This window comes from Cavia porcellus, unplaced genomic scaffold (genome assembly GCF_034190915.1).
Source record: "Cavia porcellus strain 051 isolate PalLab524CR breed Dunkin Hartley unplaced genomic scaffold, mCavPor4.1 scaffold_5, whole genome shotgun sequence".
Taxonomy (NCBI): Eukaryota; Metazoa; Chordata; class Mammalia; order Rodentia; family Caviidae; genus Cavia; species Cavia porcellus.
Genome location: NW_026947488.1, coordinates 68,432,940 through 68,457,201, shown reverse-complemented (window position 1 = coordinate 68,457,201; position 24,262 = coordinate 68,432,940). Strand labels below are relative to the sequence as shown.

Genomic DNA, 24,262 nt, shown 5'->3' with positions numbered 1-24,262 from the left:
CTCTGGGCCCTTTGCAGATTGTTTACATACTAATCATGGCTTGTTTACCTGATTCTAGCCTGAAGCTTTCCCAATAATTGTCCTCTACCCTACTCACTAACAGATCTTTCAACCTACATGTTACCCACTGATCTCAATTATTGTCTATCCACATATGCAAAACAGCCTCCCAGTCCTTTAAGGCTGTTTCAGCACCCAAAGGCATACTTGCTGAGACTAAGAAATAGCTTTCTGCTATTTCTACCAACTTCTAGAAACATGTAGTTTAAGAAAATAGGTTGGAAAAATAATTATCTTTGGTAACATTTAGTTACAAGTTGGTCTACATTTTCCATATTTCAAACACAAAATTAAAATCTGTAGGGATGAGGCAACTGCCTTGATAAAGTAGGTTTGTTCAAGCAAATAACTATGTACTTTGCTCCTAAAGATAACAACTCAAGTGAAATTATCTGCAACTCTAAAAAGATGGATGCAGATTCTTAATTGAATTAAGCTGTGATTTGGGGCCCAGATGCTCACTTAATTGCTAATAAATGGAAGAACAGTGGTGAAAGAAAGGGTCAGGGGAATAAATTGATCAATGCAAATATTTTATAGGAATTAGCTTTTCACCAGGTTAAAATCCACTCCATCAGCTGTCACAGGCAGCTGTTTATAATTGCAGAATGGTTTGTTTCATGTGTGAATGAAAACCTCTGGATTAGGAAGGCAGCTCATCTCTATGAAAAGTCATTTGGCCCAGCCAGAGGAAACTGGCATTTCTTTTAGCCACAATCACTATCCTCAGCACATAGCATTTGTGAAGCCCTGCAGACTCTAATACAGTAAGGGCCTGTGTGCTGATTCTTCTTTATCTTCCTGTAACATGCAGTGAGCTGTGAAATGGTGTCTCCATGAAAGTGTACTCCACTGGCTTTATAGTCTTTCTCCTTGATTATTCCTAATCAGCAATTCTACAAAACTTCACTTGATGCTCTTCATAAACACATTTTCCTTCAGGTACAGCAACAACATTTCAGTGGTATACCTACTTGCAAATTTAGCAGAACTCCATTTCTAGCTGCCTTGCAAAGCAACTGTGAATCTTTTGTTCATAGTTATTGTTAAAATTTCATCTGCTTCCTTTTGTTTGATAGCTAACCTGGTAACCCTCTGGTCTCTAGGCCTCATTTTTAAAAAAAAGTTGAATTCAATATTTGATCTGCCTGTGGATATTGCTCATTCTACCCTGAAGAGTTCTAGAAGACTCTGATACATTAATTGGAATTCCTAAATGCCACCATGATCTCAGCAATAGAGTTTAGTCTTTATTAATTTCTTTTGAAAACAATGGTGAAATATATAGTAATTGTTCCAACAATAATGTTAACATAAGGATCAGTAACAACATCAACAATAGCAACAGATAACGTCTTTGGAATGCTTTCTGTGTTCTGGTTATTGTGCTAAACACTGCATAAATATTCATTCATTTAATCCCCATTCTGTGAAAGAGACAAAACTATCACCATTTTTTAGATACAAACACTGAGATTCACACAATTCATCACTATACAGAGAGAGTCGTCACCACTTGTGAGGACACAGTGAAGAACTACATAGGACTAAAGGTCTGAGCTGATGTTAATAAGACATGTGGGATATGGTTTATATTAAAACCCATTTAAAATGGAAGAGAGGTCTCCATTAAGAAATCCTAGTCTATAAATAACACTTGATTGCCAGCACACTCCTTATATTGAAATGAATATTTAATTAATGCAGTTTTCTTCTTGCAAGTGAGGGCTAGGGGTCCTCAGACTTTCAACTCCCTTAAATGGTCTTTGCCTCAGTCCTGTGAGTGCTCTGTGAATACTGTCAGGTGATGGAGCCAGGGCTTTCTTTTCTCAGTCTGCATTGTTGTAGGCTTTCAGCCAGGGAGATATAAATGGAATACTTGATATTCCATTGACTTCCTAGTTAACTTAGGTAAATGACTTAACTTTCTTAAGTCTTTTTGTCTTATCCTAAAATGAGAATATTTTTATTAGACTATTTAGTGGATTAAAATGAAATACATAGAAATTACTTAATCTTATTAAACCATAGTTTCCTCATCTATAAAATGCAAATAACAGTAGCACCTACATTAAGGGGGTTACTGTGAGGATATTATAGCTTGAGACAGTGCTCATAAAAATATTTAGTATAATGCTTGACACATAGCAGATGCTGTGTAGGAATGGTAAGGCATGAATAGTAAATATTTTGAGTGCTCAGTAAGACCAAAGCAGAGAATATGACCCTTTTCTGAATTTTCAATTTTAGGGATTAATATTTGGTCTGGTCTTACTTGTATTTGTTTTTTATTATATTTCAATGTTTAACTTGATTTCCATCTTTAGTGCCTATTAACCTACTTTTCTACATCTTTTTGTCTCTATTATGACTAAAAGTTTCATATATCATAGCACTCTTTGGAGTGAAGATCTCATTACTGAGTATTAAAGGAGTTGAAAAGTTGGGGAAAGGATAGTAATTCTCATTAAGCTATGAGACTCAATCTCTCTCTCTCTGTCTTTCTTTCTCTCTCTCTCAGGCTCACAGAAGTAATAGGACTCAAATTCTTTCTCTTTCAGAAATAAAATACAAAGAAAAAGAAAGCAGAATAGTATTTGCAAGTTACTTTTATCTTTAGTAATATCTCAAAATCACTTTCAATATTAGATGTAGAGAAAATTTCTCAAAGCCCACAGACTAATTCAGTTCTGACAAGGCTTTTCAGGCTAAATTGCAAAGTAATTTAACATCTCCTTTTAAAGAAAATGCACATATAATTCATAACAAACCTCCCTTAACTCTGCTTCCCTTTTAACCAATTTTAAACTCAGAGTTCTCTTTGTCACCTTGGAGCTGGAACTTAATGGACCAGAGTCACTTAGGAAACTGTCAAAGGCTTTATTCTGTGCTGAAATTTGTAACTCTTCTTGATGTCATTATTAACTGTGCTCTGACCTAAATCATTGGCACCTTCCTTGCATCCTTTGTTGAAGTGATGTTCCTTTCCGGTTGCACATTCAGCCATTTTCATTGTCAGGATCTGAGTGAACATAGGAAGCTAAGTATATCCTACGTCTCTGTCTGCTAGATCAGGAAGAAGTGGGAAAGCAGTAAGCCAGTGGCCAGAGCGGGAGGCCACATTATCACACCGAATTTTCTCCACAGCGTCCTGGCTAGTAATTCATTCTATGTTTAAGCATCTCCAACTAGAGACTTCCCCATCCTTTTTGGTTTTTTTTCACCATCCTCTTACAGAACCCATCCCATTTTCATTCAGAGCTAAGAACTAGGAATTCTTGAAAGAAAACATAAAGCTATAATATCCCCTTCTACTTTTTTTAACTTTTGGACTTTGTCTTGCCTGTTGGGAAGAATGAGTTCAGCCCTTTCTCTGTACGGCCACCTTTCTGGCCTTCACAGCAGCATTTTTTCTAAATCTATTAGTACCCTAAACTCTGTTCTTCCCTGTGGTCTTGTTCCTCTTCACCCTCGTCTTCCTCTGTGGCCTCCTTCGGGCACAGCATCCAGACAACTGAGAAGAGACCTGGGGCCTCAGCCTCAGGTTATCACCCTCTCTCTGCACTTTTTTCCCTCTAGCCACCCTGGGCCCTTTGTACTGCTGAGACCCACTGAGCAAGCTGTTTTGAGGCTCAGAAAGCTCCTTCACTCAGGGTTTCACCGAGTCATCCTTCTCAAAGAAGTCTTTCCAAAGCAGATTCTCTCCACTCCTCACCCCAGCCTCTCACATTGCTCTATTTTCCTCTTGGATGCTGTCATTAAATCGTGTAGGTGTATGTTCAGCTCATCATTGCATTGTCTTCTCCATAGACATGTAAAGAACGTGAAGTCAGTGCTGTTTTGATCCCTATAGTGTCTTTAGTACTTAGAGCACTGTCTGCTCACTGTAGGCATTTGATAAATATTTGCTAATGGAAGAGATCAATTCAATCTGAGATTGGATTGTTCCTGGTGATGATATACTAGCTTATATTTCTCACAGAATTCCCCTTGTCTTTTTTGACTCATCCTGACATCAAAATGGCAAAAGGATATTTGGCAGGGATTTGGGAAATCAGTCTGTGAGTATGAATTTGGATTCATTAAATGGTCCTCCAGTAGCTGAAAGAGTTAATGAATGTGCCTCCCAAAGCACAGCTCTCCACTCTGCAGGGCCATTGGAGCCACTGGCCCTTGGGAAGGTGTAGCCCTATGCTTCTAAGTCAAGCTCAGTGAACTTCTGGCCAGGACCTCTTATTATTAAGAAAGAGCTCTTCTAACCTCCCAGGGTACCTGGAATGCCCCCAATTCCTGAAGTCATTATGTTTTACAGCAAGTTCTTCTGACAGAGCTTCATCAGCCTTTGGCAGAACATAAGCCAGAATAATGGGCAGGCAGATGCCAGAATGAATTCCAATGTGTACACACAATTCTTGGCCCCATAAAAATCAATTCCTTATTCATAATTAAGCAACTTCTCTGAGAACGGGCAGGTTGATGCAGTTATTAAAAGATAAATAATAGATAAGGATCCACTTGTTTCTTTTTCTTCTCTTCGTTTTTTTAATCAAAAAAAGATTTTAAATACAAAATAGCATGGTAATTATTTTTTTTTCTTCAGCTTGATTTTTGCCTATGACACTCGGGTTGAACAAAGAAACAAATTTTTATGAATTTTCACTGCCCTTCTGTGTTGTGGCTCCTGAAAATGTGTCTCAAAATGTAGAAAAGCAGGGCAACTGTAGATAGGGAGCAAGGAACTGAAGGCACTCTGACATTATGTCACATGTCAAAAGATGTGTTCATCCCAGGGGACTTTCTGTGTTTTCCAGATTGGGGTTAAGGATTACAGCTGAAAGCAAAGAGTGTCACTCTGTGGCTCCATATTACAAAGAGCAGCAGGATTCCCCTGCAGTGAAGATCACACACCTCCTCACCGGCTTAGTTTATGATCAGCCTCATTCCTGAGGAGCGAGGAAGGGGATATGGGGGATCTTCCTCAGAGAATGTGTAGTATTTGGGGGTCAGCCAAATGAAAGAGACCTACTGGCATCACCCAGGAGGCAGAGGCCGCTCTACACTCCCCAGGGGGAAGCTGTCTCAAAGGGAGTTCTGTATATGGCTCCTTAGAGTACAGGCAACACAGGACTGGTGCCATCTGTGGTTGGAAAGCCAGAGTCAGTGAAGCAGGACCTGAAGACTCAGTGTTGTGTGTTTGAGGAGCAGATGGGGTTAGCTTGCTTCATGACCTGGGAAGGTGCGGGAACCTCAGGGGAACCTCATGTTAAGGAACTAGTGGTCAAGAGAAAATCAAGAGCCACTGATCTGCCCAATTGCCCACTAATCCAAACCATGTAAACAAGCTGGAAATGTGTATAGCACAGAGCACATGTAAAATTGAGTGGACCATGTGAGGCAATTCTCAACAAACAGGTGTACCACGTCAAGTCTCTAAGATGGGGATTCCTACCCACTACTGACAAGAGTTAGGTACCTCAGCTCCAGCAGCTAACACCAGGAGCCCTGGAACCCCAGTGGGAGGAAGGGGAACACACTGCCTCTCCATCCTTCCAAGTCATCCTGCTGATGCCCTGGAATATTCTATAGGGAGAAAAATAAATCTGCTTTGAAGATTTAAGTTTTAAGCTGGTCTGCAGTAAGTTTTAATCACTAGAAGAAACTGAATAATGGAGTTTTACCAAGACATCATTAATGGAACTACTTACTCCGCACGAAGGGGGATTCAATATAGTGCAGCTAGAAGCAGTAATTGGGGGAAAAAAAAGTTTCCTATTTATTTCCAGCTAATCAGGGACTCTTCAATGAACTGGTGCCAATAGTTAGAAATTTTTTTGTTAGGGATTAAAGATTTGGCAGAGAAAATAGAAGATTCTTTTGTGTATCTTTGGATATAGTAATTATTTTTTCATTTTTTCTTTAATGATTAATCTCATGGAAATTTTGAAAGACATACAACATATTCACTTAACACTTTCTTTTTGTAAGCTCTCAAGTGATACTGATTTCATGTCTACAATGGAAATAAGAATGGACTAATGAGTGGAGAAAAGTATATTCTAATGAGGTATCCAGGATTGCAAGAAGACCATAAAGTTGGAAAGACCAGTTATGGGATAATGTGGGGTATAAGCACTTCTCCTGGGTGTCTGAGGTTATCAGATGGTTCGGTGGTTTCCATAACTGTGTAGCAAAATATCTTAGGAGTAACAGTGAAGAGTAACAGGAGTGGATGGTGCTAGAAACTTAAAGACCTTCAGGAAAATGGTAGTCTAGATGGTGATGACTCAGAAGGGCCCAGATTGGTAAGGTGGTCCAATTCACATTAGTGGCAACCTCAATAAAATCAATAGTATCATAATTTCCTTATGTGATGTCCTATTTTTACTCTAGCATAATTTCACTCACATCTCTTCTTCCTTACTTTTCCCTCCCTTTCTGACCCTCTCCTATTTTATCACTAGTATTTATTAATCACTTACTATATACCATACAATGCTCAGCACAAGACAGTTTTTATGATCAAATGATCCCTCTCGCCTAGAGATCTGAACTAGTGGCGAGTCATTCAGAGGATGAGAGACAAGTAAAGAAGCGCTAGCTCATATTGGCTCACATTTCATCTGTTAAAAAAACTTCTGTCAGAACTGACAGAGAGACAGAGGGGCAGAGTGACAGAAACAGAGAAGAGGCCACTGGAAGAAATGACTATCTAGTTCCCTCTAAGTGTGATATGTTATTTCAAATGCTTCAAAAAATTAATTAATTCCCATAACAAGCCTATATGGTGTCTATTAAAATTTTATAGAAATTTAGAGAGAGATAGTTTAAGTAACTTGTTCAAGGTCACACCGTCAGTTATACTGAGCAAGATATCACCCAGTTTCAAATTCAGATTCTATGCCCTCTATTCTTCTTAAATTGCTAGGTCTATTCTTTTCAGGTGCATCATATAGAGAAAAAGATGTGCTGAGAAATACTGGTTTCTTGCTTGTGTATGTGAGTCTTAAATGGAGCACTGAAAGAGAGGATCATAATCAGTGTTGCTTTCATTAATAGAATTTAGGATATTTCATTTAAAATTTTTTTGGGTAAAAGATGATACACACATTTACTTCTGAATATGGATACAAAATATTGTCATCAAACTAGTTTTTGCTAAATAATCTGTTCAGGAACAGGACAAATCGATAACCTGTATGTATTTCCAAGTTATGAGATGAATATTTAAACACTAATGTGTATTTCCAGTCATATCATTTTCAAAGATGCTGGTTCCAGCCAACTTAAACATTCCTTTACAGATATCTGGAGATGATACACCCACCCTCACCTGCTTGTGTTATGAACATGGCTTCTTGTATTGTCCCAAAGGACAGCCACTGCACTGCACCAGGTTAACATACACTTACTCCTCTTCTCTCCCCTCCAGCATTTGTAACCACTAATGGTTCAAGCATCTTCCTTGGCACAGGGGTTAAATCCAAAGGGCTAAAACTGCTGAAACAATTCTACTTATCTCATGAATTGAAGTTGGAAACTCTGTATGTACGATCCAAATGCTAAGCTATGTCCAGCCCCCAACCACTGCAGCCTCTGCTCTCAAACCCAGAGGCTTACGTTGCACCTGGAAACCAGAGCCTTGACAGATGCGTCTTGCCAGCAGTGATGGCGAAACTTTTAGAAACCAAGTGCCCAAACTGCAACCCAAAACCTACTTATTTATCTCAAAGTGCCAAAACTGCAACTGAACCTGACTACTGAAATTTCAGTTTAGAAAAAATAATTGTTATCTGGTGCTCAGCTGCTCGGGTGACTTGACTTGCATGCTGACAGAGAGGGCTCTATGTGACTTGTGTGACATAGGTTTGTCACCACTGGCCTAAATGAAGAACTTTGTAAAATGCTGGAAGTCCAGAGAGGTGCATCCTTGATAGTTCTCCTTTGCCAAATTTCTCAGCAGAAGCCAGGGGCCATTGCCTGCAAAACACCCCTGATTAAACCTATTGGGATGCACCTCAATTTGAGCCAGGATTATTCTTGTTCCTGGGGCAGACTCTACCCAGCCTACTGAGGACACTTCTTCCCTTCCTAATGCACTAAACCAAGAGCTCCGTGATAAACATCAGAACTCTTTAGGTTCATTCCCCTGGCCATTTCCCTGGGATGCCTTCCAGGTACCTTCTTTCTCTAAACTCACTCCTGTTTCTGTGCAAAAGTGACTATCTCCTCTCTAGGCGGAACCACAAAGTTTGGAGTGGCAGGAGGGCTGCCACACTCTTCAGCCCACTGGAATCTAGGAATAACTCAGCACACAGTGCTCTGTTTCCAGTTTGAGACTTGTGGAAATTTGTAGCAGGATGACAATGACAATGATGATAAATAACATTCACTGGGTGTTAGTTTGAATACACACAATATCCAGTCAGTGAATGGCTCTGGAATCCACCAGGAAAACAAAAATTTTAAATGTGACTCATATCTTCACAAATTTCTGGAGCATAAGTATTACTGTAATCTTCATTTAAAAATGATGAAACTTCTCCTGAGTGTGATAAAGTGACTTGTCTAAGGCCATATAGCCACTAGGTGTCAAATCTTTAGTTAAAGAGGCACAAATAAGTGTGGATTGATAACCTCAAAATATTCAAACACAATCATGTTTAGTCAATGCACAATAAAAGTCTTGTGAATGATAACTCATTTTGAGAGCCTTCTTATTGACTGAATTGATTCCTTTTTTTCTTCCTACCTCCCAACCATATTCCTCTGTTGAGTCAGCCTTTATATAACTTGCCATATGCCAGGCACCAGGCTTTATTCTGGGCAAACAGAGAGGAACTTGGCCCAGCCCTGACCCTGAAAAGCCTAAAGTCTGGAAGTGGAAAGCAGACCTGAAAGTACATTTTTGTGAGGAGCCCCAAGTCTCCTGCTAGTGCCCAGTACCACACTCAGAGCCCTGTTCCTTCCTAGGCATGAAAATTAAGGCTCTAGTCCTGAACTCCTGTTGTCTTTAAAGTCAGTGCAGCGATGTCCTTATGTGACTTCATTTTTTATTTTTCCCAAAAGATCACTTTTTAAAGGAAGAAACAAGAAATCTATATTTCTCATAGATCAGTAGCTATGTGATCCCAATTTCTCTTTTGCTTAATTCTTTATTATATAAAAAGAAAAAGGAGAGAGCAATAACAATACCAACCCTGATTAATTTACAGGGATAAGAGTAAACAAACTTATAACGTATATATACAGGACTAAATATGAAAATGTAAGAACTTTTGTATGTGCTTAACATGGAATTGAAGGCTCTAATTGATGCTGCTTTACCCACTCCCCCCTCTGCTTGTACCCAATTCACGCTCCCTGGGTCCCAGCCATAACCACACAGCCCTGCTCTGCAACTACCTCTCTGTCATTCTTCACACTCTTTCCATGGCCTGAAATAGCTTTCTGCATCACTGTCTGTTGATTTTGATACTTTACTCAAATGTCATCTCCTTTATTCTAAAATAGCACCCCTTTCCTCCTTTGCACCATTTCATGTGTACCTCTCATGTCACACTCAGCATTGGGACTAGAACTGTTCGTCTACCTAGATGTGTTTGTGTATATGAATTGTTAATAAAATACTTATCTGATCAAATTATGCTTTTCTTCTCCCTACCCTTCCCTGCCTGTCTGTGGCACCTTGTGCCTAGAACGCACATCCTGGGAAGACTTTAGACCCACAGATCCAATGGACAGTCTTTGTGGCTCAAGGGCAGTTAAGACTTTCTCTTCAGTTGACCCAAACCCCCCAGGGAATGGTACAAAGTTAGTTGAAGAGGCACGAATAAGTGTGGATTGGGAACAGAGGGTGTGCCCTGTTAGGTGGGCTAAAAGGTAAAAGTATCTCTGAAAGCACAAAGTGCATATCCGTGGGATTAGCCAGACGAGTTTAGGTGAACTTTTTCAAATTACATATTCTTGCATTTATTAAAATGACATATATTTAGTACATCAAACTTATGATTTCATAGATATTCCTTAAGAAAAGCTTTGTCAATAGAATAAAAATGAGTTGGTTTGAAGAAAAACATTACATAAAGATAATAGGATATGGCCAAATTATGCAATGGTACTGCTCCAGGTTCCAGAAACTGGGTATTAAGATTTGTGTCCTCCAAAGCCTCATGTGGTCATAAGTGGGGCTTTCTAGAGGTGGCTAGATCCAGAACGTGTGACACTGGGTGCAATGATGCAATGATAGGATTAAGAGTACAGTACCATTAGGATTAAGACTGGTAGCCTGGATAGGACGAGGGACAAAAAGGGGGCTTCTGTGCTCTACTCGCTTGCTGTCTTCTGCCTCCCATAAACTGTTTCTCCTCTCCAATGCCCTTGTCCCAAGCCACCCAGCCTTGGAACCAGCTGATTAGGAACTGAAACTTCTACAAACTATGAACAAAGGAAACCATTCTTGCTTTAACTTTGATGTTAGGTATTTTGTCTCAGCAATGAGAAAATTAATTAAGCCACTGGGCTTAGCCACCTCTAAAGGTGAGATGGAGATGGAGATAAAGGTAAGAAAAGACTCCTGTTTATGTGTCAGATCTACTGATAGCAGCCCCAGTAATTTCAGAGTTATTTACAAGGCCCTATTACTGTGCAAAAAGCTTTGTTCAAAAAGAAAAATGAGACGAAGTGTTTTTGCATCCCATTGTTTCTCATTAAAATGAAGAAATGGGCTGGTAAATTGGTCAGAGGGAACCCAGGGAACTTCGCAGCATTGGATACTAGGTTTCCTAAGGGCTATGGGATTTTACACCTTTCCCCAAGACTGGCAGAAACAAAGATCCCAGATATGGAATTGCTTTTCATTTTTTGCTATAAACCATAACACTTTACAGAAAGAAAAAACACTTCAAAGGCAGGTCTTTTCTCGCATACATTTTGGAGCTCTATTCAAGATCTACATTTATCTCCCTTATCCAATTACGGGATCAAAGCAGAAGTGTTTGGCCTACTTCAGGGGTTTAAAGACATCCAGGGAAAAACTCAGAACATTTAAAACTACCTTCTTTATGCCATATATCTTCCAGAGGAGAATTAAAATACTCTCCCCTTGTCTCCCTTATAACTAGTCTCTAGATGCAAAATGTCAGGTCATAGAGTTAAAGTGCTCTAATCATCCAAGCATAAACGATTCAGTTACATCTCTGTAAATCCAATCTAATCTCAGCACGTTTGGTGTGCTTTTTGTGCTCCACACCACTACAAAGCCTTTTCCAGAATCTCCTGCTAAATTCTTGATTTTCCTGATTAGGTTTAAAGATCCCATGTTAAAGTAAAACCAGCAAAAAATGAAAAATCTAAAGTGCTACCTTGTGAGTCTCCCTAAAGCAACTGATTCTAACACATCTGCTCATTTTAATGCTGCTATATGAAGTTCATATTTCTCTAAATAACACATAGCTGTCCTTCATGTTAACACTCTGGGATTTGGGACCTTGTTCTTAAAAAGAAAAAAAAAAAAGCAAATACTTGAAAATATTTAAGTGAACGGACTGCCTATTGGTGTACTGACTTTTCTCCATGAGAACAAGTCTGTTGGCAGCCACCGGAGTAGGGGTATAAAAGATGACCTTGGGCAGCTGTGCCATTTGTTTTTGGTGGACAAATAAGGGTTTTGTCTCTCCCCAGGGGTTAATGTGATATTCTGAGTGCCACCAGGGCTCTGTTTCTGAAGGTTTACACCCGAGAGGAGGAATGCTTTGTGGTTTACGACAAGATCACAGCAGAATATTTTGTGCAAGCTGTGATTTGTATCACCCATTTGTGCACAGGCCATAAAAGTGCACTTTTTATCAGGAACATTTGTGAATATATAACAGCACCGAAGACATATGGCCACTAAATAATTCACAGTTATCTATCTTCTCAGCAGATTCCTTATACACCTACCATGTTTTAATGCCTAGTTTGCTCAGAAACAATATTCTTTATGACCCTTCCAATATAAAAATGTTTACTGACTGGCAGCAACATATGGATACCATGGGATTAGGCTGTAAGGCAAGGAAAAGTTTCTGTTTTCTGTGCTTCTTCCTCTCTTCATTTTTCCTCTGAACTCATCCAAATGGCACCCAGTTTTACAGGAAGGGGTGCCTCTCCCCAGTGCGAGCGGGGAGTTCTGACAGAGCTGTAGGTGGAAGTCACTGACTAACTTGCCTCCTCTTGTCTTTTCAGTTCCATATCCATTTACAGTCCCAAGGAGAATCCAAATGCATTTGACACTGCAGCGTTCTTCCAGTCTGTGGGGAATTTCCTGGGGATCTTCACCGGCTCATTTGCAATGGGGTCTGCGTATGCTGTTGTCACAGCACTGATATCCTTTGTGTATGCAGAGTGGCCAGCGTCCATGGAATATTTCTGATAATGAAAAACCTCCAGGGTGGTGAACCAAGGCACTCTGGTTCAAATGTGATACACATTGTTAAAGCTATCCTAATTCCAAGTGATTCTAGGAGACAGAGATCGGTACCATCAATAGACAGGATCAGATTTTTTTGTTATGTTTTGGTTTTGTCCAAGTCAATTCTAGCCCTGTTGGTAATATCTGATCTTAGGATATGAACAGCTCTTAAATAATTGCCACTTAGTAAAGGAGTGGACAGGGAATATCAGGATTCCTAGACTAGGATTAAGAGGAAGAATTGAAGATTCAAGATCAAGAGTAAGATTAGATTGCCTGTGAGCCAAGGATATAGCTCAGCAGCACAATGCTTGCATGGCAAGTGCGAGGTCCTAAGTTCAATTCTCCATACCGCCCCCCCCCCCAAAAAAAGATTAGATTAGATTGTGGAGGGGTAATACATTGGGTATGCTCAACCTAATTTTTAAGCTATGCTAATCACTAAGTCACAGGGTCAGAATCCAAAGATCACTGTGGACTTAAAAGACATTTACAACATTGTGGAAGGGAACCTGGGAGTGATGCAGGAGTAATGTTTTCTATCGTTGGGTAACTCTGTCATTGAATTTCCACCTTTTTTTTTTTTTAGGAAGTTGAGAGGATGAGTTGGGTTCCTACAGGATTTAATCAGAAAAGAGGCTTGTCCAATGGACTATGTACCTAGAGTAGTTGGATGGGGGCAAAAGGAAGTCAAAATTGAGGCAGATACTCCAGAGGGCCAGTGTCAAGCATGCAAGCTTAGTAGAAATCAGAGAGAAGAGGTAAAGCAAAAGAGCAAGGGCTGAAGACTTCAGAGAAAGAAGAGGGAGGAGTCTGCCAAGACCATGACAAAGAAAGCAAAGTTGGGGGACTTTTTCCATGAGGATTTTCTCAGAGATTCACCATGCAGCAGCTAAAAAGGCTCATTTTCACTTCAAGTATCTATATTAAGAGTTAGAAAATTAGTGCTAAAGTTCACATAATTATTAGAACTATAAAAATTCAGAGATGAAAGCAGGTGTAATGATGCACTTCAAGCTCAACCTAAGACACTGTCTCAAAAGAATAAATACAGTTTTTAAAATGGGCTGTGATATAACTCAGAATAGAGACCCTGGATTCAATCTCTAGTACCAATAATAAGAAGAAAAGAAAGAAAGAGGAAGAAAGAAAGAAGGAAAGAGAAAGAAAGAAAGAAAGAAAGAAAGAAAGAAAGAAAGAAAGAAAGAAAGAAAGGAAGGAAAGAAAGAAAGAAAAAAAGAAAGAAAGAGCTGAGAAAGTCATTAGGATTATAAAAATTAGGCCATTGTGTCTAGAAAGGACCAATAGAGGCTTAACCAACTGTATTATTCTGAAAATCATTTGACAAGTAGTATTTATATGCAGAGTGGTAGCCTTTAATGAGTGGAGGTGGAACTGGCTGTTATAGCATGCAGCAGAAGTGCCTGAGAGGACCAGTGGACTGACTCACCAGTCAGAGAAGCAGAAGATAAGGCATACAGCAGGTGAAGTCAGCTTGTGGAATCCTTTGAGGTATTTTCATAAGAATCTGAGCTTCTTTCTGTAGTCCACGATTAGCTGCAGAAGGGTTCTTCTCAGGGACACCATGACAGTCAAATATTTAAAACATATTTGCTACATAGTGTGTGTCTAAGAAAGAGGATTAGAAGTGAGGGAAATGGTACTGATTAAGTATGGAGGAAGCTGCAGAAAGGAGATAATGTCTAATTGTTTATTAGAGATAAATAAAGGGAGTCAAAGCTCACTCCAGAGTTTTCTTTTGTAGCCCTTAAAGGATGGCACCTCCATTGGCAGAGATAAAGTAAGTCAGAAAATGTAGAGCTGGCTTCCAACATCCAAAATTGACGGTGTCCAGTACTCTCTATATGCAGGCTCCTCCACTGCCTGTTTTACACCTTCACAGAGACCTTATTGCCAGGTACTACTTTTATTGGCCACCACAGCTGAGAAAGGGTATTATTGCCAAGTTCGTGCAGCCAAGAAGTGAAGCCATAGAGTAAGAATCAAGAGCAGATCATACTCCTAATCACTACTTCTTAATCATTAGGTAGAACTGTGGTGGAGTTTGTGTGTTATTTTGGAATATTATGAGTAACAATGATAAGGAACATTTAGTGACTGTCCAGTATGTTTCAGGACTTTCCTGTGCACCTCTGCATTTGAATCAACCCTGTAAGACAGATAATTATCACCTTCACTTTACATGTGTAGAAACTAAGGCTTATGGAGGTTTAGTAGCTCACTATGGGTCACAAATCAGTCATAATGAACATGATAGAATATCACCTAACATTTTCTAGAACTTTGCCATGTGCCAGCCATTGCTATAATTATTTTGCATGGATTGTCTCAGCCAGGTTTTACAAGAACACGACAAGTAGATACTGTTATTATCCTAATTTTATAGATGATGAAACTGGAACAGTTAAGGTTAACTTCACTAATGCCACACAATTAAGACATTTCAAGCCCAAGATTGCAAACTAGGTTGTTCAGCACCACAGAGTGTGGCAGGTAGACAAATTGAGTTTGGAACTCTTCCCTGCCTGGTGTGAGTTGACAGTGTTGACATAGGCTCATAAGGGAAGGAAAACATTCCTAGAGATGGGAAGTCTGCCAGGATTCTGGAGGAAAGATACAGAAATACGAGTTGAGTGGTGGGAAGACAGAGCTCAGTCACAGGAGCATGACCAGTAATGTGGCACTCGGAGGCCTTTAACCTATGAGCAAGCTGTGAAGGAGAGAAGTGTATACTGCGGTTCCCTCCACATCTCCTCTATGATGAAGTGATCTCCTCAGGTTGTGGCACCAAAGTCTGCACTTGGGGGCTGACTAAGAACCAAACTGTTTTCTGGAGGAGAATGCTCTACAGCCTATTGATATTCTGTTACTTGCAGAGGCCTGGACTTTCTCTTTAAAACAACTTCGGAGAGAGAAATCAGGCTTCTCTCTGAACTAACAAGGCTTCTCTAAAACTAACAAGAAAGGATAATGAAAAGGGGCCTAAGGGCAGCCCATTTTTTTTTCCAGATGAAGAATTGCCTCCAGATGTATACAGATTCTATTTCTGTAAAATTGTTTTACCAAAAACATTAATTTAAATCACCAATAGAAAATGTTGGATATCACTTATTGCATGGTAAGCATCGTTCTAAATATTTAGCACATATCAACTAGTTCATATTACTGACAATATAGATTTTATTGTTGTCCCCATTTTCCAATGTAAATCAGAGACATAGAAGCCAAGACCTGTCCAAGTAGATGTAGCGAATTGAAATCCAGGTGAAGTCAGTTTCCAGAAGCCATACTCCCAGTGATATTTCTACCTGTAGGTGTTCTGTGCTTCCTAAAACTTTACATGACGGTTTTAACATACTTTATTCTCCACACGGTGGGAACAAGCATTAGTCTCCTTGCCAATTCACATTGGAAAGGGTAATATACTGATCAGAAATCACACAGCCAGTGACTGGCCAAGCCAAGAATCAAACCCAGATATTCCATGCTGGACGTCATGTTTTTACTCCCTTGGCCTGCTGCTAAACATCTTTTAATATGGAACCTGCTATAAATTTTGTTCTAGAAGCATAAAAATATAACATGATCACCTCTCCTTATCTGTCAGGGCATTTTATCCCTAATCTGGACAAAATTACATATAATACTTTCTCAGCAATCACATACGGCTGATCATAACCCTTTCTTTGCCCAACTTGTGCTTCCATCCCTTTATCATATTTGTAATTTACAGACTATTGTCCAAATGTCATCCTGGCCAAAATGAACCACTACGTGCCTGAAGGCATCTTGTCTGACCTGGAAATAATAAAACTTTTTCTCCTGTATTCTACTTATAGCAAAGGGAAATGGAAAGGTCCAGTGTCACTGAATGTAATTCCTTCTCCTGACCCTATCTCTGTCTCTAAGTGCTGCCCGCACACAGATTGCGCTCACCTCACCCCACCCCACACACATTAAGCAGCTCTGATTTCCACACTGACAGGTCCAGCATCTGGTTCCAGCCACACCCCCTTTGTTTTCTTCAATCTGCTACAGTTCTAGGAGCGCACAAGGCTAAGGCCAAATTCAAGAGGTTTTGTATCACAGTTTTACACACTTAGTAGGCATCTTTAAAAAAAAAATAATCTGAATACAGGTTTGAATTTTTATGGCATGTTTGTCCCTCAGCAAAGCAGGGAACTCTCTGTGGTCTTTCTAATAGGGCTCATGGAGACTGACACCCTTCCAGTCAGGCCCGAGAATCATCTTCATCTCAAAACTATTATTAGCTCAGTTTATCGCCATCAACAAGAAGATTTATCTTTCAGAGTCTTGCTTCCCTTAACACTTCTTTGTCACTTGACCAAATTCACCAAACTCTGTGAGTTCCCGATGCTGGAAACAGGCTTGTTTTTTCTTCTTTCTTGGAGTGCCTTCCTGTCTGCTGAGGCTGCCGGCCTAACAGGTCAGTACTTCATGTTGCACTGAGAATTAGATGTGTGAACTGTGTGCCCATCTCTGGGTGTGTCTACTCCTCCCTGACTCAGCAGGAGGTGAAATAAATTCTCTCCTGAAGAGGGAATATGAATGTTTATATCAGTCAGGCCTTCCTTGGGTGTCCTGTGGGAAAATAATAATAATTCATCCATTTAGGACAAAATAACAGATGTCTCCAGAATGCTCTTTAGCCTTGCTGGACAGGAGAGGATGTTAAAGTGACTGATTTATGGTAGTGACAGATCACCTAAGAAGTCTCTGCTCCGTGTGAAAGGGCACACACAGGCCGTGTAGAGGAGGATGGCGGCTACCCAGCTATGTGGTCCAGCCTGGGCAGCCTCTCCACGTGTGGACATCTCCTCTGCAGCAGTGTTGAGGCCTGGTGGGAATGCACATTGACCAGTCAGAAAACAAAGTAAATCTGTAGGGTGTGCAGTTCAGTGTCTCTTACACAAAAAGTCTACACAAAGTCTTGAGTTGTCCCAAGGACAGGGACCATGCATCCTGTGATCTGGATTTCATAATCAGTTTACATTTTTGTAACAGTGAAGTTTTGCACTTGGGTAGCAACGACTGGGTGTTTTTCATATTAAAAGCATCACTGGAGCTCCCAGAAAACATCAAAGCTGTTTCTCTCCTAAAGCCCAATTCCCTGCTTCTCCCAGACTTCAGTCCTGGCACCCTTTCTGCCCAAGACATCTTAATTGACACTCAAATGGTAAGAATCTCCATTAAGGGTTAACCAGTAATATGCAAATTCCTAGGTATGTCTCCCTAGGAATTTGCATATTAAGAGGTTATCCTTTAAGTCTGAATAACAAATGATAGTAATAATTTACATATATTTGAGGATGTATGTAAACCAGATTCTGTCTGGCCACCATTAATAGATGATCTCATTAATTTAAAAAAAGATTCTAAGTAAGAAACCTCTGTTTACTTAGCCAACAGTTAATTGGATTTAAAGCTCTATTTGGGGAGTACCAGGTAGATTATCATGCATGGAAAGATAGCTGGAACTGGTTTGTGCTCTCCTATGAATAAAACCAGGGCAAATCACTTTGGTGGTGATAACCTATGGCTTTAGTCAGCTGATCCAACTTACTGCAGAGCACAAGAGACCACACTTCCCACGAGCTCCAAGGCTATTCATACAAGCATGAAAGTTGCCCTGCCAGTTCTAATAACACTACAAAGAAGACTACATGTCCAGATTCCACCTCACTGGGCACTATATCCAAATTATTTCAGCACAAAGTCTTTTGTGTCAGTGTACTGCCATATGTTTAAGGAGGTTGATGAAGAGTTTACACATTCCAAAAAAAAAAAAAAATGTTCTTGTAGCCCTTAAATGAAATAATGTGTATAAACCTTTCACATCATAGAGATTTAAATTTTTTATTCTCATTTCTCCGTATTCTGTGGCTTACTCATCATTCAATTTGTTCTAAAACCATCTATTGTTTCTATTGTTAATTAGAATAAATTTTGACCTTGCAGGAAAATGAAGAAACCTCTTTTTTTTTTTAATCGGTACCAGGGATCGAACTCATGACTGCCTGCTTGCAAGGCAGGCGCTTATGCCACTGAGCTAAATCCCCAGCCTCTCCCCCCCTCCTTTTTTTGAAGAAACCTCTTAACTCACCTATTTTTTTTTTTTTTTTTTTACTTTACCATTGAGGGTTTTTTTTTTTTTTTTAAATACACATGCTCTCTCACATACATATTGTTGCCTAAGAATTATACATTTCTGTGTATGAAAATTATCTTCAGATTTCCAGGTCTATTTCAATAAGACCTTGTTCTATTAAGTGCTTTAAAGGTCACAATCCATGGGAAACTGTATCAATTGCTAATTTATTGGCACCTTGCTCACTTACCACTCTTTCAAACTGATACACTCACTGGAGACAAACTAAGGAGCCAGATATAGGATAGATGATTGCAGGCAAGAGCCTCATTGCAGGCTGACCCAAATGGCCACAGCTTTGCCTAGTGACAGACTCACACCCAAGCAGCATTTCAGAGTTAGGCAGTATGTCTAATAACCACTTGATACACCAAATTTAGGTAGAAGCATTTCTTATTGCCAAAGATCAAGGCTGCCTTTTCCAAATTACATATATGCATGTTTATTATTTAATCCTTGTCTATTTTCAAATTGGATTTGTGACAACTCATAACATAAGCCATGCATATCATGGGACATTTTAGTTGAGGATAAACACTCATGTGTTTTGGGATAGAGTTTTTCTGCAAAATTAGGCAGCTGTTAGTTGCTATAGTTTGACAATAAATTTAGCTTATGCTTTCTGAACGCTAAAGTCAAAAGAGAAATATGATGAATTATATAGGAATAAAAAATATTATAAAAACAAGATATACTTAAAATGAGCAATTTTCTGGTATTAAAATTTTAGAAGAATTTATCATATGCATTCTCATATAAGGGACATTGAACTTTAAAAAGGAAAATGTAGTTTAAAAAGGAAATTTTAGAGAAGTTGAAGATGCATTGTTCATTTGAGCAATTATTGCATCAAATCTTCAAAGAAATCTTAGGGTACAATATCAAATATAACTCTCAAAGCTGAGCTCAAAGTAAAGATGAAAAATACTTTAAATTCTAGTCCACAAGTAGACTAATATGATGAAAAGCTAAAATATATAAAACATTTTTAAATGGTTAACAAATGAATATAGCAAACTAGATGAAATGAGCTATTAGTTTATGAGCAATTTTAGAGGTGACCAGCAATCACTGGGCCTTGCTTGTACACACTCACTATAAGCTATTTCAAGTATTATGTGATTAATTTTATCTCTTAGAAAGCCCAAGTGTTTTTTCAAGTAAATATGCTTTCTTTAATAATTGTCTAATTTTAAATGTGCATCAGAATCCAACTTGAATTTGTTTTAATATGGATGCAGTGTGTGGTAGGGATTTGGTTTTCTTCCTAGATGGAAAGCCATTTGTCCTAAAATCATCAGCCCTTACTGGTAAATTTAAAATGTCTACATGTGAATGTGTATGTATGTTCTGGGCTTTCTGTTGTTCCACTGAGCTTTTGAGCTTCACTGTTTTAATTATTTCAGCTTCAGGGTTCATTTTAATATCTAATAGATCATTCTCTCAAACCTCTCTGAATTTTCAAAACCTTCTATGCTATATTCAGAGATTTATTATTCCAGGTGGATTTGAAAATAATAACTTTTCCAAACAGAAAAGCACTTTGTGATTATGATTAGAGGTGCATTAAATTTTTAGGTTAAAATGTAGAGAAGTGGTATTTTTGCAATATTGAATCTTACCTATCAGGAAGGTTATGTGTCTCCGTTTATTTGAGCCATATTTTATGATTCATAATTTTTATAGCTGTGTTCATACTGACCTAAAATTTCTTAAAAGTCCCTTTAACTACCTTATATATGGGGAATAATGATCAGCGATTTCTTCCATTATAGTTTCTAACTGGTTATTGTTTGTATGCATACATCTAGTTTCACCAGCCTATTTTATATGCCCTCTGAAGTTTTTAAATTCAGAACTAGTACTGATATGTAGAATTGAGACTGATGGGTAGAAGTTATAATAGACTGTTAGGTCTGTGAGGGCTTTATCAGTGCCAACAGCCTGACTGGAGCATCCATAGGCACTCAGCAAATATCTTTTAAGAAACTTAATGAATTATTTTAGCTCACCAAAAGAAAGAACTTCCCAAATCTGAACAATATAGTGCTTTGTAAGGTAGAAACAGATTCATGAGGGAGCAGTATTTCTGTGCCTGACAATATCCCTGCAGTTCCTTTACATAGGATGGGCAAGAAATTACAGAGCAGATCCATACATTGGGTAGATGATGTGGCATATATTACAATAATCTATCACTTTATTTTTCTAGATATTAAATAAGAAATAAATGTATACTCAACAACTGCCGTGTCTAGCATAAGGGACAAGGGTTGGTTTGGGCTTCTACTTTCACTGTAATAGCATACTGTTGTTTCTTAGGGACACATACACACACACACACACACACACACACACACACACTGGATGACGTCTAAGCGTCTCACCCTTCCCTACTGAACAACATGAGGACAATTGAAGTCAGGTCAACTACACAGTCTTTCCCTCATATACGAAACTTTGAGAGTATGTATAAGTGCTGACACTTTTTCTTCCCAATAGAAGAGAGCTCTTGAGATCGTCTGTCCTTGCCATCAGATCCTGGGGAGCAGCTGTCTGGAGAGGTATCCTGCTTCAATCTGGCTATAGTGGCTGGAGTTGGCTTATATTACTTACAGACAAAGAAACCTAAACAGTATAAGGAGAAAAATAATTCACATGATATTTTAACAGAAGAAACAGCATAACTTGATGACAGATCAGAAAGAAAGGTGGCACAAAGACAGCACAGCCTCAAGGCAAGGATACATGGGACCATCTTATGCCAGGCGCATACTTAGAGGAAAACAAAAAGAATCAGGCTGAAAGACAGTTTGCACAGCATTCATTATCCTTGTCATTTAAGCTTCTTATCAGATTCATTATGAACACTTCAGTGGTGGGGGGACTTGCTCATTACCACATCTCTGCTTTCACTTTCAGTTGATACTAATTTGATGATGATCATTTGATTTATTTTGATCATATTTTACTTCAAGGGCCACATTTGCAGCCACCTCACCTCAGTCTCTTGGAAATTGCACCTGCAAATGTTCAATAGTCAGATAGAATTTGGCTTTATGGAAACAAGTGGCTTTTAGACATGCAAATGAAGCTTGCAGTTCTATTACCCAGCAGTTGGATTTTCTGCTATTGGAAGTATTCAAGTGCAGTTGAAGAAAACTTTTATCTGGAAAGACTGGGCTAAATAGAGAATGCAAGTGAGGAGTTTGATCCCCAGCACCACCAACAACAACAAAAAATGCAAGTGAGAAGACTTTCTAAGGGATGATAGTGTGTTCATAAAAGTGGACTCTGGGGACTCCTTGCAAATCAGGAAAGTCTGGAAAGAAGGAATGTATCTGAGTCTGTCTGTCTCACTTATAAAATCAGCCACTGGGGGTTTCTGGGTTCTTCAACTGACTGCTGAGGGATGGAAGTAAGTCATTCTATTGATTGGTATCTCATTTTCTTTGCCACTAAGGTGGAAGGATTTTATTATCTTCTAATGGAAGAAAATTGTACACATACAGCTTGTGGCTTTAGAGTAAATGCATGCCCTTGATATATTCCCTCCATGGGTTACCTGGTACACCTACCTTCCTAATCTCTGATCAGGTAGAATTTTTCTTGTTCACAGGCCTGTTTTCTAAAAGTCATTAGATTACTGACTGTAGTATAATCTCACATAGGATTGAATCCTGTCGCAGAAACTGCTTTTCAGTTTAGAAACAAACCGAAAAACACAAAGAGAAAGGTTGTTTGAAAAATTCATATTTATAATCTACTTTGCAGATAAGAGTTTGGGGTGTCAGGCTTTGGCCAGAAGCAAATTTTCAGGATCCATCATTGAACACCCGAAGAATAAGACTTCTAATGTCAGCACTGACACCATGCATAGTGATTTCCCTGCGTTCAGGCACTCCTGTAATAAAGGTAGCTCCCATTTTTAGATTTGAGGCCTATTTTATGTTAATTGGAAGCAAAGCAGAGAGAAGAGGGTCATTAATGACTCATTTTGTCATGCAGAAAGTTAGACAATCTACCCAACTATTTACTCAGCTTAGAATGATTTCCACGTAAGAAAATGAACATATAAAAACATGAAAGGGAAATAGCTCCAATTGCTAAGTAATATTATTAAGGTTTTGTCTGTTTGTAGACACTAAAAGACTGAAAAAGTTTAAATATAAAAGATAAAAAACAAGATTCTAGCCCATTCCCTAGAAAACTGAGCGAGATATCTGAAATAAAGAAGCTGTCAGCGCTCACGCTTATTGACCACAACATGAGCAGTAAAATTTCCATCACCCAAGCACATTGCCTTGCTAGTCTGTAGTTGCAAACGCTCGATTCCACTGTCAAGGTAAGAAAGAGCTGACACGTGAAAGCCTAGGCCCACAGTAGCTCAGACCTGCATATCTGTCAAGTTTGTTCATGAAGGCTTTTGAAAAGAAGTAAGCAGACCGGGAAAGGGCAACTTTGGAAAGTCTTAACAAAAGACAAGGAAGGAATTATTTTCTCATGAAATGCCCATTACTGGACATGTTGGGACGTCAGCTCGATCTGTGTAAGGAAATTGGCTCATTACCTCTCATCTCTATCATCTCTCAGATTGGCAAAAATTGGTTTGAAACGTTTAAGACGGGCTTTCAGCTTAGAGGTGAATTTATTCCATTTAGCTTGCCACTGATGTATTGCATGAGTGGATGGGAAATAATATGTCAGGAGCTCCCTAAATAACATAAATTGCCAGTAGCAGGCTTAGTTTGAATTGTTTCTCAAAACAAACTTGGCCAATTTTAGTTTCTAAATCCATGTTGGTAAGCAACATGTTTTAGCTTAAAACTGTCCTTGATTCCATATTGATAGAACCATGTGAATCCAACAGTTCACCAACAAATGAGGTATGGTGAGTGTTTGTCAAACCAAAAAAAAATTTTTTTTAAATGGAAGCTCAAACTATTAGGCATTGAAGCTGTACAAATAGGAACCCAAAGTCCTCAAGGGGATTAGTTAACCAGCACACTGAACCAAGGGCAAACATGCAATGAAGGCATCTCATAAACACAGATGTGGAGTGCATCTCTTCCCATAATAACTCATTAACTCACACCTGCACTTTCTTGAACCAAATTGCTCTTCATTTCAATATTCAGACAACCTGCCTGTGTAGCTAAAGCAGTGGACAAATTTACCCCTGCTTTCTTCACTATAAATGTTTTCAGTTATCATTTAGCATCTTCTCATGATGCCAGAAGGCATAGGGAAAATTCTTTTTAAGGACCCATATTCTGCGTAAGCATATAAAAACTTGTCAGATGATATAAATGAATAACATACAGGTATATAGAAAAGGAAGTCAAGGATAGTTCCCAGATCCCTATATCAACTGAATCAAATGGAGAATGCAAGTGAATGAATAACTGTAGTTGAAAGAGGGGCACAAGAATTAGCTCACTCCCTGGCCTTTGGAAGCCTGCACAAGAGTGGAGCATCCACATGGCAGAACAGCGGACAATCGACCTGTACATCTGGCATGGGATAAGTGGCTAATGACAGATTTAAGCAATTGGTGAAAA

The 24,262-nt window shown here is 39.0% G+C and overlaps 1 protein-coding gene across 4 annotated transcripts in view; it reads left to right on the top strand.

The window, feature by feature from the left end:
* Nucleotides 1–24,262, top strand: part of Slc9a9 (solute carrier family 9 member A9) — a 691,893-nt gene that overhangs the window by 389,910 nt on the left and 277,721 nt on the right. For all 4 annotated transcript variants that reach the window (XM_013159812.3, XM_063249139.1, XM_063249140.1 and 1 more), the window contains exons 7-8: nt 12,286–12,424; nt 16,874–16,979. In XM_013159812.3, coding sequence (XP_013015266.1) covers nt 12,286–12,424; nt 16,874–16,979 — 245 coding nt within the window. The remainder of the gene's footprint in view (nt 1–12,285; nt 12,425–16,873; nt 16,980–24,262) is intronic.